Raw genomic sequence first — 16,788 nt, 5'->3', positions numbered from 1 at the left:
GAGTCTCCGGCCAGGAGCGGGAAGGCGCTGCCCAGGAAGGTGCCTCGGCGGGCCAGTCGGGGCAGGGGAGGGTGGGCAGGAGGAGGGCACGGCAGTGTCCGCGGTCGCGGAACAAAGCTGCGCGCCGCGGGCGCACCGCCGGGGCGGCGGGGCCGGGAGCGCGGCGGCGCCCGCCCGTGTCCCCCCGTCACTGACACGCCGCTGGAATAGCCAAGGTACCGCGAGGGGGGACGAAGGGAGGGGGGGACACGGACGGACCGGGGGGGGGGGAGCATCTCCCCGGCCTCCTGCCGCCGAGCGCCGGAGTTGCGCGCCCGTCCCCGTGTCCGAGTCCCCGCTGCCCATCCGCGCACACACGCGCGCGAACACGCGTGCTCGGGGAAATTAAAAAAAAATATATAAAAATAAAAATAATGCAAGAACAAACCACGAAACAGAACAAAAAAAAAATTAAAAATAAAAGGGGAACAGACCTCCCCCCCCCAACACATACACACCCCCCACCCCAACAACTCGACTCACCTTTCAAACTCCTGAGGTAAATCAGGGTCAGTTAGCATGCTGGAAAAGCACAATTTCCCTTTGTCACAGCAGCCACCTATGGTCGCCTCCAACTGAACCTGTCAAGTGAGTCCAAACCTTCTAAACCGATTGATTTTCTCTCTCGCTCGCTCTCTCCCTCCCTCCCCTCCCTCCCTCCCTCCCTCCCTCCCTCCCGGCTCGCTCGCTCTGAGCGAGGACTCCTTGACCAGTCTCTTAAAGGGGCAGCGCGCTCGCAGCAGGATGATCGCGCAGCTCCCCCCGCCGCGCTGGGCGACCTCCGGGGGCCTGTCCTTTCCTTTTAATTCTGCTCGCCCGCCGCCGCCAAACGGGAAAAGTCAACTCCTTCAATGTCCTAAAAAAACGTGGAGCGGTGGAGGGGGATAAATTGGAGGGGGGGGGGGGGGGGGGGGGGGGGGGGGGGGGGGGGGGGGGGAAGGAGGGAGGGGAAGAAAAAAAAAGACAGCCCTACAATCTACCTAAACCGGCAAACCAGGAGCAAATCCCCTGCGCTGAGGAAGATCAGTGGAGAAAGAAGATAAAACAAGAGCAGACTGATTAAATTGAAACAGTTATCAACTCTCGGAGTTGAAATAGGGGAGAAGAGATTAGACATAAAAATGCTACCAAAGGCATTTGTGCTCCGAAGAATTTTCATTCCTTTCCCCCCCCTCCCTCCCCGCTCTCTCGCTCTCTCCCTCTTTCTCTCTCTTTGGGGAGGGGAAAAAAAAAAACACACCCCACACAACAATCAGGCATTGTTCTGAGGGAAGAAAAGCAACTTTGACAGATTGAAATATAGCAGAGGCCCCTTCAAGGAAACCTGTAAACAACTTGTCACTCACTCTGTCGGTCTCACTGTTAGCTCTTGCTTTCCACAAAGTGCTGCGAACCGTCCTGGCAACAAACCCAAAGTTTCCTCAGCTCCAAACTCCATCAAACAGTCCCGTTGTGTGCAAGGGAAAAGGTAGCCACATGCCAAAACAGCGGGCGCGCACACGAACGCACACACACGCATGCACAAACAACAACAAAAATAAACTTTCCGTTCGTCTGCTAGGGCTTTTCTCGTTTTCTATTTAAACACACCCCTCCCCTTTCTTTCCCCTACTCTGGGCGAGCAATAGGAGTCCCTCGGCCGTGGCTCTCTCTCATTTCCCCTGCCCAGACAGCCCCTGATAACAAGGTGGACGACGCGCGGTTGCAGAGCCCCTCGGCTGGCTGGCGGAGCGAAGCCTCCGCCGCACTTCCAATTATCTAGATAAAAATCTGGCAGGCGAGGGAGGCAATCAGGTAACGGGCCTCGGACACGCGGGGACGGAGGTGCCGGAGGTGCCGGCAGCCCCTGCATCCCGCCCCGGGGACACCGCATCCCGCCCCGCTCCAGCGGGCAGGGCTGCACCGCCCCAGCCCGCCCCGGCGGGGAGAGGGGGCAGCGGCCGGGAGAACGCCGCGGGGATTAGCCGGGGGCTACTCTGGAAGCGGAGCGCACAATGCCTCAATAGTCTGCGCGGCCCGTGTCCGGCCTGGCACTGAACTCGCAGCAAGGGGAGGGAGGGGAAAGGGAAAAAAAAAAAAAAAAAAAAAAAAAAAGGAAAAAAATTGGTCTCCCTGTTCTTTCGCACACACGTGCACGCACACCCACGTATCTATTCTCCATTCTTTCCAGTTCCCCTGCCCTAATTCCTTTCTCTCCTCTTTTTCCCCCCCCTCTCCTTTAATTTGCAGCTGGACAACATTAAGGGCCTTTAAAAAACACAAGGTTTTGACCCCACAACAGTTTGATTAGGTCCACTGCCCCCTCTCCTCCCCTCTTATCCCTGCCTCACAGTGGCACGGAGACAGCAAGTTTACTTTTTGAAATATCTACACATATTCGCACAGAGTGGCCATAAGATGTTCAACATTTTCATGCCCACTGGCTTAAAGAAAATGCCGAACAGAAAAGCTTATTATTTTTAATATCCGACAGCTACACTGTTTAATTCGCTCCTTTTCCCTCTCAGTGCATATGTTAGAAACCAGCAGGCTCACGCAGGGGCCATTCAGTCCAGTGTTGCCATAAAGGCATCATCAGCTGGAAGCCTGAGATGATTGTTTTAATCACGAGGAGCAAACCCACTCGCAACTTATGCGCATCGTCCCCGAAGAGCATTAGACCATTCGCGGAGCAAAACGCTGCAGCCAAGTTTGCAAAGGCACCGTCGTCGCAGTTCATAAAAGAGGATCTGCAAAGGCTGCCTTCAGCCTGCCTTGCACCACCACAGCGCTCCGAGCCGAGTCGCATACAATCTGTCAACTTCTGGCATGAGGGAGATCTAATGGCTCCTCACTGTGGGGCAGGGTAAACCAACTTCCTTCAGTAGCCCTTAGCAAATAATATTTTCCACAGAGGTCCATTCACAGGAGCCTGACAAACCTAGTTAATATGTCCAAGGATTTTTCACTTATTATTTAGTAGCTAGCCCTTTTAGGACAGCCATGAAGTAGACATTGAAAAGGCAGCAGATGATTAAAAAGAACAATTCCAAATACTTTCTCTTTCATCTGAGGGTCTCAAACCATGTTAAGTCTCACATTACTCCTCTGCAGGTAATAAATATAATTAGGGCCGATTCCAAAACTTTATTTGTATTGAAAAGTATCTCGCTCCACAGGGGCTCCATTCAAATCAGCAAATCTCTGTGTGGAGTAGGAGGCTACTTAGTAGGAGAATTTGGCCTCAAATAAGGAAACTGAGATGCAGGCAGGCTTAGTAGCTTGCCCAAGTTGACACAGTTAGCCAACTCCAGCAAAAGGATGAGAAACAAAGATCCCACGTGCCTCACAGTCTACAACAGTCCTCATGCTGCTGAAACACATATATATTAGTATTTGAGCTGTTTTTTCCCACCGAGACATGATTTTTTTACATCTACTATTTGTTTAAAACATACTTCTTTGCTGTATTCACATTTGTAGGGTCCCTTTTCTTGGTCTTTCATTTTCCCCTTGATGCACCACTGCCCATCCATAAATGCTGTTCCTTCTCTGCCAGTTCTTGCTTTGCTTCCCCTGTTTCCTCACGCTTGGCCTTGGGAGAAGTTAAGACAGTGAAGCTACACAGAAGCCCCAGATGAAGGAAAATTAAGACCATCTTTTATTGGAAAAAAAAAAAACCAAAACACCACAACTCAACAGATTTGGTAGAACAGGAATACCCTTTTTTGACCACATGTTAGCTCCACTCAGCTCTCATATCCTTTTTTCAACTCAGCTCCACTCCACAACTGCCCTGCTTCTACCATGTCCTTCCCTCGTCCATTCACATACATTTACCCCTTCCTATATAGTTTTCCATCTGAGCTTTTCCAGGCTCACATACACCCCCAAGCTGGTATTATGCCTAGGACAATGGCATTCCTGGGTTGTTGGCTCTCAGCTAATATGATTATAAACCAGCATCAATATCAGGAATTACAGGAGAGGACATGGGCTAGACTAGGAAGAAGTAGAAAGAACCATAATAAAAGGGGGGGGGGGGAAGAAAAAAGTTTGGGAGAGAAAATTAGATAACTGAGCAAGAGGGAGAGCTGAGAAGGAGAGAGGAAATGGAAGAAAGGAAGGAAGTAGAGATCATTCCTCTGAAATGCTTCTGACATGAACCCTTCTTTTCCTATACCCTGCTTTACAATTCCTCTTACCCCAAAACATTTTGTGCTCAGGTACCTACACCTTCTTCCCTGTTACATTTTCCCATTTTTCATTTTCTGCAACTACTGAGCTCACTCTCCCAGCTGAGTGGGGGGAAACAGAGTTGGGTCTCAAAAGGAGAATAAAAAGGTACTGTTGCTATTGTTATTAATATTGTATTATTGTATCCTTATACTGTACTTGCTAGATTATTAACAGCCTATTGTATAGACTTTCTGATAAAATAATGTTCTCATAGTAAGTTCAACTACAATTGCAAGAGATAAAAAAAGCAATTTAAATGGTTTGAGGGAATCTCTGAAATGCTTCTAGAAATCATATGAAGTTTTGGACTTACTTTTTAGAAATTACCAGGACATATCACAAAGGCTGCTAACATATTAGAAAGTGGAAAGACTGAGAAATTGGGATAAATACCCACTGAAAAAGAAGAAAATGTATGTAACATACCTCTGTCCAGTTTTTAACACATAAAATTTTATCTTGTTCTGAAACTTTTGAGGAGTAATAAACAACTAAATAAAAATGCCTCTTTTTACTGAGTGGGTCATAGTTATAAAACCCACTTGCAACCTCCAGCATTCACATTCGATTTTCTCAGTTTTCTCTTCCCAAACTGAGAATTCAGATATAAGTTATAATATCTTCCACTGATGAGAAAAATGAAAGCTTCCTCAGCAGTGAATCTGCACTTCTTTTGCTTTCCTTCCTTTTAGGGGTGCCCAAAACAAACAAGTCCTGGTAGAAGAGGGCAATTTGGGTTGAACTAAACAGAAGAGCTCTGATTTTCATTTGGATGAGGGGAAACAACTCAAATCATAAACTCCTATATGAATTTTTGTGCTTAACTGATTTTTTTTTTCGCTATTGTGGTTCTCCAGTTCAAGAGGTGAAGCAAAAAATCAATTATCCACCCAGCTCAAGTTAGAAATACCATAACTCTGGAATATTGCACAGACAGAATTCACAGGTCTTTATACAAGCACACTGGCAGAAGGAAAACCTTAAATGAAAGATTAATTTTTTTTTTCTTTTTTAATCCTCAAATGATAGCACTTCAGCCTAGTGCCTTTGGCAGATACTGCAATACAGTAAGTAAAGGAAGTGTTGGGAAAAATAAAAAAAAAGAGCTTTTCGGGTTTTGTTGTTTCCACTGTAGGTTTTAATAATAGAGGCCTACAAAGTCCAAGGAAATGTAAGATGTTCCACAGAACGATTTACTGGAAAATTCTCACAGAAAATATGCAAAACTCCATAGATCTTAAATGGATTTTCTTTTTTAGGCACACACTCAAAACAACTGCAGCATTAAGAATGAATCTATAAGACTTCTAAGAAAGAGTGTTTTGGAACAGGTTACAGGAGAGCGGAGGGAGAATGGAGTGGGGTTGATGCATTTTACTATGAAGAATATCTTGCAAATAATGAGTGCTTACTTCAGAGCATGGAAATGTTTAGCTACAATGCAGTTTGGATCATATGCTTAGGAACAGATTTTTCCTTTCAGTGTGCATGCCTAGCTGCCATTTCCATTAATGGGAATTAAGTACATGTGTCAAGAGGAGAAGTTAACTCTTAGAAATATAACTAATCTATGCTTTTTTTAAAGAATGTAAATGCCACATCAGGCATGTTCAGTGTTGGCAAAACTGAATGCTGAATATAGTATAGCAAAATCTGAGAAGGAGAAGGCGGTCTGGAGGACTGAAATTTCTGTGCTATTTAGAGTTTTTCAATTTACTGAATTTCTTCAAGGAAAAAGTAAAACCGTCTCATTTGCAAGTGGGAAGCCCTCATTTATCAGCTATTTACTTGCACTTTCAGCAGGGCCTTACCATCTGCAACCCTCCCTGTTAAAAGAGAACTGATGCTACCCTTAAGAAGAAATCTGAACCTTCATCTAAAATCTGAATTCAAATTTCCCTAAATATCACAATAAAGTCCCCAATCATTTTTTTAAAAGGAGGTTGGCACTCTTTTTCCCTGTCCATTCCACATCAGTCAGGGTACAGGAACCTCAACATTAATATAGTTGAAAACTATAATTTAAGTAGGAATTTTTTAGAAATTAAAAATGGCATATGTAAATACATATAAAATTAAATTACATAGCTATTTTAGCGACAAGCAACTTTTATCTGTAAAAATGAGAAAAATCAGTAAGATGGCATATCTCCAATTTTTGGGTCATGCATTGGTCCCTCACCCCTCCACCCCCCTATATTTTGGGTATAGCTTGTTTTATTATTTATCCATACTGTCAGTCAGCTCCTGAGTCTCTTTACTGTTTGTCTTAGTACTCTTGGTCTGCACAGAAGCAGCTCAAAAAAAAAAATTAAATAAAAGCAGGACAGTTTAAAAAAGAAAAAGTCATAAAAATAGAGAGCATATCCATGGATAGGAATTGTGCTCGAAATGATTTAAGGAGCTAACTGGATTTCAAATTTACAGTTTCTCGTTAAGGTTCTCAACATAAAATGTTACTAAAATAGGAACCTGTTGCTCCAAGCCTTTTTTTTTTTTAATGTTCTTTTTTCAGTGCAGTTATCTTGCGCGGAACATACCGTCCCGACTGAAGCCCACAGCCTCACCTTATGCGCAGAATCCCTGCTCTGCCTCCATCCCAGTCGGGATGATTCCTCTCTGAGTGACAGCTCTGTTTACTGTCAGTGCCCATCCGATCTTCAGCCTCCCTGACGACAATGCCAGCAGGGATGTTCCTCTTCAGTGTCATTTCCAATGACCGTTCTGAACATGTAAATGCCTGCCACAATACCCCCCGACGATGAACCCAACTCGTTTCATACAGATAACCAACTCCCATCAAAAGGAAATTACTCCCTTTCTCCCTGGTGCGTGTGTGGAGGAGTGCTTGGTAGAAATCAAGTTTCTTCAGAGCAAGCAACCTGTTTTATAGCAAAACATAAGCTTCTGAGCCTAAGTATCGTAAACCCACGACTTTGATCTATTTGTAGTAGGTAATAATTGTTGAGCATGATTCCCAGTGCACTGAAATTGAGATCTTCCTGCTTAACCCAGTGGGTCTTCCTTCACCACCACATTTTCATCACTTCCACCATAACAATTGTGTTTCTTTTTTTAACTCATCCACCAAACAGGGTTGGAGTCATCATATTTTGTCTCTGTATTTCTACTCTAACTGCTTTTCCCACTACAGTCTGCTCTTACTAACCTGTGCACCGATGCTGAGTTTAAAACAAACAGATTTGCTTCCACTGACTGTCAAGCAACATGCAATTAAAAGTGCAAGGTTGTTTTGGAATAATCCACAGCACCTTGTCCTATGGGGTTTGTGAAGGCATTCCACCCTTCCTCTTGTGGTCATGAGGTTTGCTCTGGTGTTTGCAATCAAAACTCTCCCCACCCACACCTACATCTCCTGTCTGCTTCTCTTACTAGAAATGGTTTTCTTTTGGTGCTGTTACAATCGTTTCTGACACTTTAGGCATAGAACTACAGCCACCCTGAGCTAACCAGATTGAACTCTTTGGAGTTGTACATGACTCAAGCACAGACAGCTCAATTCACAGTTGCCCTCCATTTTATAAACTTTGTTGAATTATAAGAATTTCATCCAAATAATGTTATCATTTGCTATTCACTTTTTTACTAGATGAGCAGTGAAGAATCTTCTATGTGAACCAGTTTACAGTTATGACTGCAATTGCAATTAGACAAAGAAAGGTAACATCCTTACATTCTGTAAACTGCTTATCTATTTTATTCCATTTTTGTCTGTATAATCATAAGGATTCATGTAGCTGTTATCTAGCAAGTTTCAAAAAATATAAACACTGAAATGTTAAATTCAGAACAAATCTGGAAATATATTCCCTTTCTACTGGGCCATACACGGGGTCCCTACATTATGTCTATGATAAGACTAATACAAATCAGTGTTTATTAAATGCACTCTATTGATATTTAAGTTGTTAAATATGTCACTGTGAAGATCAATCTGTAAATTAAGCAGTGATTCTAATGACATTAAATGCAAGGGAAGGAGTTATAAAACACATTGCTATCTTACACCTGAAACAGCAATCAATGAGTATGGTAAAGTTACATTTCATTTATAAACTTACAAAAGCATACGTAAGCCTCAATTTATTTTAACGGTGCTCTGATGCAGTTTTATAAGTGATTTTCCACTTCTGAGTAAAAGCAAAAATCTGAACTCCTACATTCAACACACAGACTTCAATTCAGCCACTATTACAGAGAAATAAATACATAAGTGTGGTATAAAACAGACCAATGGCTTGTTGTTATTGCTCTTTCTATGGAGACTTAACTCTTGCTTCTCATCTCTCATTACATGGGACAGCTAGAGGCTAGAAACACTGCCGTGGTAGCATGCTGAAAGCTCCTGGGAATGCTTCTGTACCTTGTATGGGCAAAAACGGAGAAAATACTGCTACAGTGTTCTGAAGCATAAATATGGGAAAATCGGAATATCTGGGGACACTCTTCAAAAGCCCTAATGCAATCCAGGTACAGGGCTGACTACCTTCTAGTACCAATTAGCTTGTAAGACAGATCTTCAAGAGTTGCCACTGAGGTATATTCAGAATATAAAAGAATCAGAAAGGAAATATATATTACAAAAAAAAATAAAAACACAGAAATAAAAAAAAAGAGCACTGGATTGAGACAAGCATTCATTAAGATAAAAATACAAAGAGGTTTCTCAGGAATGTTTATCAAAGAAGACTTATGTCATAAATTTTTGTCTGCCTGGAGAAGGTCCAGAGCTGAGTGTCTCTTCTCTTGCCATATAACATTGTACTGAGTCCAGACTGCACATTTGGTCACCCGCTTTTCCTTTTAAATAACACTTTCTAATGTGGCTTTTGTTTTGTTTTACAAAGTTTAATTTCTCTTTCTTTTGATGCATTTTCCCTTTATCATTTTTTCAGAGTTGTGTAAAAGTAATTAGTGACACAATGCCAAGGACTGAACCTCACAAGCAACCTAAATATTTTGATTCACTGCGAATGCAGTCCATAATTTACAAAGTGCCTGACCCCCGTCCAATAAATAAAATAAAATAAATGAGACAACTTCTGCATGTTAACAGCCTGAAGCATACTGAGAAAAATATCAAAACGCAGAAACAGTGAATGTCACCACATCAGACATCAGAGACAGTCCTTTGACACTTTTTCAGGAAATGAAATCACATTCATACATACCTTTTTAGCATTTGACCCCACACAATCAGTCCTGTCAACCATTTCTCCTGGTATTTGCATGTAGCCACTGCCCTTTCTTGAGAGCAATGTGGTTCAAAATCTGGGCAAGGATTTCACAAGTGAGAATGTCACAGGTGAAACTTGTTTTCTTAAGGAATTCTGGGCTAGCAATAGAATGGCAGCAGGTGTCTCCAGAAGTGCAAATTGGGTGGAAAATAGAAGGAGACAGAGACAAGTACTTTTTTTCTTCTTCCTTTTTTTTTTTTTTTTTTTTTTTTTTTTTTTTTTTTTTTTTAAACTGGCCTTGTCCTTTTTATTGATTTAGCAACTTTCCATAAATTTCTCAAAGGGGCCCTGATACTGTAGTCAAAGTTGAAACCTGCTGTATGCAGCTCGGACAGGCCTTTGGCACAAAAGCAACCATGCAGACCTTTGTGCCTACAATCTCTTAAAAAGATCACAGTTTTTATAATGATTTGTGGGCCATGACACATAGGGCCACTGAAAAATGATGTTAACAGAGCTTTGTGTTTCATTGCACAAAAAAAATGTACCTCATTTAATAAAAGCAAATTTTCTTATGATAGTTTGAAAAATCACCACAGAACTTAAGTGAGACACAAACTACAGCCAGCTTCAAAGCAGGAGTCAGTTCTCCACTATATTATGTCCTAGGTGTTTCAAATCCAGGTGGGCTCAGACTGGACAAGCATTCTATAATGGGGAGCAGGGAGTAAATTTATTCCTGTCCCTCATCTCCTGCTGACTGCTTTACCTCTGCCATATACTTTGCTTTATAAAAGTACATAGTTATATATTACTTCTGAACTAAAACAGAATTACAAGTTGAACAAAAGACTGTTTTCTATTTAATATGTTTTCATTTTACTGACTTGTTCTTGTAATAACTGAAAAAGCAAAAAGAAGTAATCAATCTCGTCCTTTATTTCATAAACTTCAAGGTTCATAATTTATCTTTTCTCTAAATAGTCTGTAGCTCTTTCTTTATTTAGAAGTCAGTCAGAGATTAAAATTTGCACTGCTTCTTTTTGAACTTCTGTTTCTGCTATACAGATTCTTCAGGCAGCCTAACTCATACAGACACAAACTCAGTGTTACAGGAAAGGACCTGCTACTGACATATGTCACTCTAGTATTTTCTGCATTATTTCTTATTCCACTTTCTTGTCTTTGGATCATTCCACCTACTCTGATTAAGCCATCTTCCTTTCTGCTCCCAACTGGTCAGAGTCAACACTGGAACACAGCACTGAGCATCATCACATCCATTTTTCTGCCTGAAGTGCAACACTCTGCCTTTGTCAGCAACACACTTGTGTAGCCAACCTGCCCATCCCTCCTGCATAGAGTCCTCTGCTGTCTTCTCCAGCCCTGACTTGAGTGATTCTGCCTCAGACACAAATGTTTAAATACCACTGTTCATGGTTATTTTCAATTCATTAACACATGTAAGTGAAACACCACCTAAACACTCAGACTTTGCATACCCCATTGCAGTTTTGTACACCAAACACTGATAATACACTTGGAGTTTTGTCTTCTGTCCCACAACTAGTTTTCTAACAGACACTTGTAAAGGTCTTTTTCAAAAACTTTCTTTAGAGGAAAAAAAGAAAATCTAATTATTTTATTTTATTATTTGTTGACAGGCTCAAGGAATTACCTTTATACATCGTTTTTCTTTACAAAAGCTATGCTGATGGATAGCTATAGTATCACAATGCTCATCTATACGCCTCCTAATTTTATTTTTTATTACGATTTCAGCCAATTTATCAAGTAAGGTAAGAAAAGTCATTAGACTAATTCTCAGCATCAATTCTACTGTTCAATTAAAGAGAAGCAGAAAAAATTGCTTTCTTCAACCTTACAGGTTAGAAGCCAATATTAAAAGAAAAGACTACATATTAAGTTAGCAGCCCTATTTGAGCTCATCATCAATTTCCAGTAGCACATTTTGATATGTCTAACTTTACCTGCTACTCTATTGCTCTTCATTTGATGAGTTTAGCACCTGCTTTTCCTTCACTTTTTTCTTTGACAGTAGCTAATCCTTAATATTGCAAAAGAATGGCTAGAGGTTAGATTTCTCTCAAGTCTTATGTGATAGAATATGAGGAAATAACTTCATTTCTCAGCAAACCTGTTATCCTTTTTACCTATTATTCTGTGTTACAATACCAAGGAAACAATCCTTAACTACTACTCTATATTACAATATTGAGGGAAAAATTAATTGCAAACTTGATGTGGGAGGCCTTTTGGAAAACACCTGAATTTACTCCATGTAATTTCAACAGACCAACCCATCCCCAAGATATTATGCTTGTTTTGGATGGGGTTCTCTTGCATTTCTAGCTAGCAAAAATCATGACATCCTCCAGTTTTAAGCCACACCTATTCGAACACCACACTTCCTTTCCTAACACTGTACACTGGGCTGTGCAAATCAAGTCTTCCACTTGGAGCCAAGTCCATACTCCAAACTTGGTAAGCCCTCAGGGGTTAATAAACTTTAACCATGCATTGATTTACCAAGGATGCCTCTAAAGGTTTAACCATGCATTGATTTACCAAGGATGCCTGTTGTTGTCAAGGCCGTGTGAAATGGCATCAGCTCTCCAGAACTGAGGGAACTCTGGGGTCTTGCAGCTGGGATTTGGATCAGAGATTTTAAGAGATGCAGATTTTGCACCATGTGAGAGTTTTGATAGTCTCTGGACGTGGTTGGAATAGACCATATAAGGAGAAATACTGTGGGTTTTTAGAAATGATCCAATGACTTACATTTACAAATTTGACTGCAGAGTTTTGTGTGGCTACTGTGCATGGCTTGCACTATTTTCATGGAGGGATAGAAAGAATGTGAAACCAGATGGAAAAGTTTCAACATTAACCAAAACCTTACAGGTTATTTTTTTTTTAATTTAAAAAAGACCTGTTTTTTACAAAATGTCTCATTGTACTAAAATTTTAGCTGCAAGCACTGCTTTTGTTATTGGTAAGTATACACAATCTCTCTGCCCCCCTCTCAGATATCCATGCAGGACCTGTAGCCTACTCCTAAAATAAAGGATATTCAATGAAAAATTCTTAGTATTGTGTTTTTAATGGTTGTTACACACAATATCTGTGTATTACAATGGATGCTCAGATGTGAATATTCAGTTATTAAAATAACACAGTGAGTTTACTACCTGTGGGGGACTGCAGTGAGCAAATCTGTTGGACTATTCAGATTTGCAGGTTGATGAACACCAGGAATAACAGAAAGAAGGCTCACCCCCATCTACATGGGCAGTACAAAGGCAACAGACTCCATTTCCTATGCTTAACTGGATCCCACATCATGGGGACGGGAAATTCTGTGAATCTTTGTGGCATTAGCCTGACTACATTCACTCCTTGCATAAACCAGGAGCACCTTTCTAGGATTTTCAGATGTTTACCGATGGTTGCTAATGTGTCAGATGTTGCTGAGCTGTTCCTGGCTCTCCAGAAATCTCAACAGATCACAGCATAAAGCCACAAGGTGGTAGATTATTACTGAAAGCCACGCACATTGTCTAATTCTTTACAGTCTAAAGAAGTTTTCAGACTTAGAACATTCACTGAGTCAGTTACAATACAAACCAGGATCCCTCTTGGCATCATTTTAAACTGGAAGCCGATACTGATCCATTTCCATTCCCACACCAGTGAATAAAAGTTTTTTTCACACTCAGCTTACAGACAATTCTTACTTCTGGTGATGTAAAATACACCTATAATATTAGTGGTTAGCCACTGAACAGTGTCACCATTCTCCTTGTGCTTATGCTTTTATCCACATAAAATAGCCACTTAAGTGTCATTGCTTTCTCAGTGTTTAAATAAACAGAGATGAATGAAGGGAGCATTCACAGAAAGTATTCATTTTGGGTATTGTGATCCATTTCAAACATCCAAAAAAACCCCTCCAAACCGAGCAAAAATCACAAAAAGGTAAGTGCAAAGTGCCTTTATAAATATAAAGTATCTATAAAGTCGTCACTAGGTGGGTCCATAGCAATGGATTAGACTTTGAGAGATATTACATGCAAAACATTAATGCTTAAAATAGATGCAATACAGACCAAAAGAGAGCCTGGAAATGGGAAAGTGAAATGGAAGAGATTCTTTCCTCCAGCTGCAGAGCCATCAGGCTTTGAAACCAATGGGCTGAGGGGCTGTATTTTGCATTGGCTGTCCACCCTTGTAGGTGCTTCTGTTAGGAAGAATACAATTCAAATTATAATAGACGTTACTCGTTCTCTGGTAAGCAGGTCCACATGCTTACAAAAGAGTGGTATTTCTCCTTTCTGTAGGAGTAAGGTTAGGGATGAAGGAATGTGTTTTTGCAGACTCAAATCTCTGCATCTTCAAGCCAAAGGAGGAATGCTCCTACATCCTTGAAAATATTTATTTGGGGCAGTGAGTAAAAAGGAAAGTGTAATCTCTTACATTACTTTTCTCTTGAATTGCCATATAAGTAAGGCCTGGGTTCCAGGCAGAAAACCCTTTATTTTTCATCTGGTCACATTTATTCAGATCTATTTAGACTTCAGCCAAGTAGGAAACAGCCTCAGTATGGCCACCATGACAGCAAGGAAGAAATAACAGGTATTTTCTCATTTCTGCTAAGCAGAAGCTCCTATCAGGATACAAAGATGATGGAAAACGTGGGTGGATTATTTGGTTCCAGCTGGCTCCACATCACACACTAAGGAAATGCCACGATCTTTGACAGGTTCATATTAGCAAAAATCAAGCAAAAGATTATGGGAAAGCTTCCCATTCCATTATCAAATAATTTGGGGGAGGGAGAAGGATGAGAGACTAGCAGTTTTTCTTTCTAAGCTCTCAGGAACTGTCTATTTTTATGACCCTTTTAGTGTTGAAAGCATTGTCTGAAATAAAGACTAATCTCAGAGGATGTGAAAGCAAACCTATCGTTAGACTATTCAGAAAATGTAAAGCAGGAAGAAATGAACCATTTTCATCTGGTGGAGCTGCTACACAGCAGGCCTAACTCACTGCCTGGTGACAGGTGCCAGGGCCTGGAGCCCATCCCCAGGACTCCCCCCACCCCACCGATGGCTCAGGACCCCATTTCAGCTCCTGAGGTCGTCAGCCCTTGTCCCAGTGATGCCACAGCAGGGCCAGTCTTCATCTCCCTGCAGCCCTGCCAAACCTGGTCCACCCTGGGACTAGCCTTAGCCTGGCCCCATGGATGTGCCCCATGCCTGGAGCTGGAGCTGCCCTGCTCCTGCCCAGCCAGTGTGGGGGGAGCCCCCATATTTCCCAGGCCCCTGGGAGCAATCAGCCCATTGGCACCCTGATAAGCCCTACTTCATCACCCACCCATAACAAAACCTACCCAACAGCCTCCAATACCCAAACCAAATAAAAATCAACATCACAGGCATCTTCCTTACAGAGTCAAGTGAGAACATGCCACTCATCCATGAACACACTGTTCCCAGTTGCACACATAAGTTGTCTATATTCTGCATTATTAGGTGGTTTAGACAGCCTGATCTGTGGCAGTCAATAAATTATATGGTGGGGACAGTATTTAAATACTATTCCCCACTGGTGTTTGAATTCACTGCTGCTGAGAGACTGCTCCTTGCCTTGGACTCCACAATTCAACTCTGTCTCCTCCCTTTGGACCCCATCAGGCCATTGCTTTCAGGAGGAGAGAAGGGACCACCTCAATCCTCTGAGTGCTGCTGGAGGAGGAAGAAGGGAGGGCAGTGCCTACAGCTCTCTGTGCCCCACACACCCAACAGTTCAACAATTAGGAATGACTGATAACACCCAGGAATGGTGAAACTGGGCCAGCCCTCCTGTGCCTGAAGGCTACAAACTCACCCTGCTGTTCCCAAAAACTTGTTTCAGCTGCAAGGTACTAAAGCTGCAGATACCAACCAGTCAAATGCAGTAAGTCCCTCTAGAAGCTGCTCTTCCATAGCCTCTTTCTTCATTTTACAGGAAAATGACCATGGATGAAGTATTAAAACTGTTTCATTACCTAATTCATGAAGCTAGGAGAGAAATATCTTTCTGCAGCCAAATTACTCTTTTATTCTTTCTTGGTCAGTTTGAACAATTTCATTAAAAACATTACAGATCTCAGCCAGTCCCAGACTCCCTGACATTCTGGTGGTTGGGCCACTCTGCTCAAAAGTGGGAAACAAACATCTGACCCCCCCCACCCCCAACAAGAGGAGAGACTAACCCCACAGAGCAGCACTTCATCTGTGGATCCGGGAAGATCTCTGAGGAAGATAAGTGCTACGCTGTTCATTTCTACGGAGACAGCAGCACTTCTGAGTGCACTTTATTTTAAGTTAAGGATCTCATGCAATTGGGAAGTTTCAGCACAATCAGTGTAGACAGAAGCTAAGAAGAGGTTCTTGGGATCACAAGATTTCATTCAGGCACTTAGGCTCTGTCACTGTTCACTTTAAACACTTGCAGATCTGAGACTAAGTGCAGCTCCAATTAAAGGGAACAAGATATTCCCTGTGTAAAGAAAATGGATGTGGTTGGAACAGAACTCCCTGACAGGAAACTGGCTGGAAATACACATAAAGTCCATAGTTTGATCCCAGTATTTAGAAATCTCTTGGAATTAGTACCTTTGATTCTGAAAAATACACATTTGCTACACCTTTAATATCTGCTCAAAGCCACTGAAATGCTCAAGGAGTGGGAAGAGTTAATTTTTGTGAACTATTACTGTCAAACCACACCAGGATATATGCAGAGCTCATCACCCAGTTCTTTCAGTAGAGTTAAACAACGCACTCAGCCAAGACAACATAAGATAGCAGCACTATGGTATGAGCTGAGTACTATTGTATCATCAGGGTACCCTCTCAAACAAACACTCTAAAGACACTTACTTAGTAATTTCTGAACAGTTTTGACTATACAGTTAACCCTTTTTTTGATTTCAACATGCACCACCAAAATATACATATCATGTAATCTCTAGATATAGAAAACATCACTGAGGTAGAGACGAGCTGCCTAATAGTTCTAACAAGGGTAAGAATTCTAAGGGTAGGAATTCCCCAATTTATAATGCCAGTGTTGGTCCAGCTTCTTTCAAGTCTTTAAGGTCTTGTCAACCCTAGCACTAAGCAACTCCATCCTAAAAAAAAAAAGAAAAAAAGCCAGTAGTTATTTTTTAGGGCTTCCGAGACAATCTACTAGTTATTTTTTACAGTGCTTTCAAAATACAGAGTACTCCATGTAAGTGCACAGAATTGCTAAAAGAACTACCAAT

General features: G+C 41.8%; 1 protein-coding gene across 7 annotated transcripts in view; it reads right to left on the bottom strand.

The window, feature by feature from the left end:
• The window catches only part of SOX5 (SRY-box 5), a 640,352-nt gene that overhangs the window by 290,307 nt on the left and 333,257 nt on the right, over window positions 1–16,788 (bottom strand). For 3 of the 7 annotated variants that reach the window (XM_027905234.1, XM_027905242.1, XM_027905281.1), the window contains exon 1: window positions 523–704. The exons of 2 other annotated variants lie outside the window; for them this stretch is intronic. In XM_027905234.1, the coding sequence (XP_027761035.1) occupies window positions 523–560 (38 nt within the window). In that variant the 5' untranslated portion in view covers window positions 561–704. Of the gene's footprint in view, window positions 1–522; window positions 705–16,788 lie in introns of those variants that run through there. 2 more of the 7 variants (XM_027905252.1, XM_027905260.1) reach the window with 2 other exon arrangements.

The sequence above is a fragment of the Empidonax traillii genome, unplaced genomic scaffold, assembly GCF_003031625.1.
Source record: "Empidonax traillii isolate 1590-97213 ecotype Southwest subspecies unplaced genomic scaffold, ASM303162v1 scaffold25:size3598162, whole genome shotgun sequence".
In the NCBI taxonomy this organism is placed as follows: domain Eukaryota; kingdom Metazoa; phylum Chordata; class Aves; order Passeriformes; family Tyrannidae; genus Empidonax; species Empidonax traillii.
This window is presented reverse-complemented; position numbering and strand designations above follow the sequence as displayed.